We start from the raw sequence: 2,764 nt of genomic DNA on the forward strand, positions 1-2,764 counted from the left end.
TGCTGTGAGGAGGATGCCGAGAAACTCCAGTATGATTTGGACAGGTTGGGTGATTGGGCAGATGCAGTATAATGTGGATAAATGCAAGGTTATCCACTTTGGTGGCAAAACCAGGAAGACAGATTATTATCTGAACGGCAATAGATTGGGAAAAGGGGAAGTGCAACGAGACCTGGGTGTCCTTGTGCACCAGTCGCTGAAGGTAAGCATGCAGGTGCAGCAGGCGGTTAAGAAGGCAAATGGTATGTTGGCCTTCGTAGCGAGAGGGTTCGAGTACAGGAACAAAGATGTCTTGCTGCAGTTGTACAGGGCCTTGGTGAGACCACACCTTGAGTATTGTGTGCAGTTTTGGTCGCCTTACCTGAGGAAGGATGTTCTTGCCATGGAGGGAGTGCAGCGAAGATTCACCAGACTGATACCTGGGATGGCAGGAATGACGTATGAAGAGAGTTTGGGTCGATTAGGCTTATATTCACTAGAGTTTAGAAGAATGAGAGGGGATCTCATTGAAACTTATAAAAATTCTAACAGGACTGGACAGACTAGATGCAGGAAGGATGTTCCCGATGGCGGGGGAGTCCAGAACCAGGGGTCACAGTCTAAAGATAAGGGGTAAGCCATTTAGGACTGTGATGAGGAGGAATTTCTTCACTCAGAGAGTGGTGAACCTGTGGAATTCTCTACCACAGAAGGCAGTTGAGGCCAATTCATTAAATATATTCAAGAAGGAGTTGGATATATTTCTTAAGGCTAAAGGGATCAAGGGATATGGGGAGAAGGCAGGGACAGGGTACTGAGATTGGATGATCAGCCATGGTCTCATTAAATGGCAGAGCAGGCTCGAGGGGCCGAATGGCCCACTCCTGCTCCTATCTTCTATGTTTACTGCCCCTCCAATAGTGCAGCACTCCCTCAGTACTGCCCCTCCGACAGTGCAGCGCTCCCTCAGTAATGCCCCTCTGACAGTGCAGCGCTCCCTCAGTACCGCCCCTCTGAAAGTGCAGCACTCCCTCAGTACTGCCCCTCCGACAGTGCAGCGCTCCCTCAGTACCGCCCGTCTGAAAGTGCAGCACTCCCTCAGTACTGCCCCTCCGACAGTGCAGCACTCCCTCAGTACCGCCCCTCCGACAGTGCAGCACTCCCTCAGTACTGCCCCTCCGACAGTGCAGCGCTCCCTCAGTACCGCCCCTCTGAAAGTGCAGCACTCCCTCAGTACTGCCCCTCCGACAGTGCAGCGCTCCCTCAGTACCGCCCCTTTGAAAGTGCAGCACTCCCTCAGTACTGCCCCTCCGACAGTGCAGCGCTCCCTCAGTACCGCCCCTTTGAAAGTGCAGCACTCCCTCAGTACTGCCCCTCCGACAGTGCGGCGCTTCCTCAGTACTGCCCCTCCGACAGTGCAGCACTCTCTCAGTACTGCCCCTCCGACAGTGCGGCGCTCCCTCAGTACTGCCCCTCCGACAGTGCGGCGCTCCCTCAGTACTGCCCCTCCGACAGTGCAGCGCTCCCTCAGTACCGCCCCTCTGACAGTGCAGCGCTCCCTCAGTACTGCCCCTCCGACAGTGCAGCGCTCCCTCAGTACCGCCCCTCTGACAGTGCAGCGCTCCCTCAGTACTGCCCCTCCGACAGTGTGGCGCTCTCTCAGTACTGCCCCTCCGACAGTGTGGCGCTCTCTCAGTACTGCACTGGGAGTGTCAGCCTGGATTTTGTGCTCAAGTCTCTGGAGTAGGACTTGAACCCACGACCTTCTGACCCAAAGGTGAGAGTGCTGCCCACTGAGCCCCAGCTGACACGCTCCCTTCAGTAAAGCAATGACAGGTAATGGCTGCAAGCAAAATCTTTTATTGAAAATGTCGAAGCTTTAATTTCACCGCACAGTGCTCCAAAACCCAATCCCAGAATAAAACAGCTATATTAAAATGATTGTCACATTCAAATATCGCCAGAGCTCTAAATGACCAATTAACCCCCAAACATCTGCTGCTCTGTTGATCCTTTTGCCGGAGGCTCCCTCCTGTAACCTGCCCGAGTGTGGGCTCAGGCTGGTCGACTCTGGTGGGCCTCACTCAGAAGCTGCTCACATTCCCACAAGGGGTGACTGCGGAGCAATGGGGATTGGTTTGCCTAACCTGGGGTAGAGCTGAGGCAGAATGTTTTAATGTGAGAATCACACTTACATCCCCGGTTAAAAGAGTTGAAACAATATCTCCACCTTATTAAAAATTGCAACATTGCGCTCTTAGCTAAAACGGAAACTTTATAATCAGGAATTGCTGCTGTGACCTACAGCCAGGCAGCTTCCAGCACCAGAGCTCTACGGGTCGATGGTGCGACCAGTCGGGAGCAGGGCCACTCCCAGCTCCTTCGCCACGGAGTTCTGAAAAATATAGAAAGTTAGTTTGTAACAGGAAAAGGAAGTAAAGCAATGGGGACAACAATCCTCACTTTCTCTCTCCCCCTCTCTCCCCCCCTCACTCACCCCCTCACTCTCCCTCCCTCAGTCTCTCCCCCTCACTCACCCCCTCACTTTCCCCCTCAGTCTCTCTCCCTCAGTCTCTCCCCCTCAGTCACCCCCTCACTTTCCCCCTCAGTCTCTCTCCCTCAGTCTCTCCCCCTCAGTCTCCCCCTCACTCTCTCCCCCTCACTTTCCCCCTCAGTCTCTCCCCCTCAGTCTCCCCCTCACTCTCTCCCCCTCACTCTCCCCCTCACTCTCCCCCTCAGTCTCTCCCCCTCAGTCTCTCCCCCTCACTCCCCCCTCAGTCTCTCC

At 54.3% G+C, this 2,764-nt stretch overlaps 1 protein-coding gene across 1 annotated transcript in view; it reads right to left on the reverse strand.

The window, feature by feature from the left end:
• Positions 1-1,803: 1,803 nt before the first annotated feature.
• LOC147107226 (uncharacterized) overlaps positions 1,804-2,764 on the reverse strand; it is a 364,341-nt gene continuing 363,380 nt past the window's right edge. The window contains exon 11 of the mRNA XM_086008443.1: positions 1,804-2,374. Coding sequence (XP_085864569.1) covers positions 2,312-2,374 — 63 coding nt within the window. The 3' untranslated portion in view covers positions 1,804-2,311. The remainder of the gene's footprint in view (positions 2,375-2,764) is intronic.

Source organism: Somniosus microcephalus, chromosome 15 (genome assembly GCF_052327205.1).
Source record: "Somniosus microcephalus isolate GS21.2 chromosome 15, FLI_Smic_1.0, whole genome shotgun sequence".
In the NCBI taxonomy this organism is placed as follows: Eukaryota; Metazoa; Chordata; class Chondrichthyes; order Squaliformes; family Somniosidae; genus Somniosus; species Somniosus microcephalus.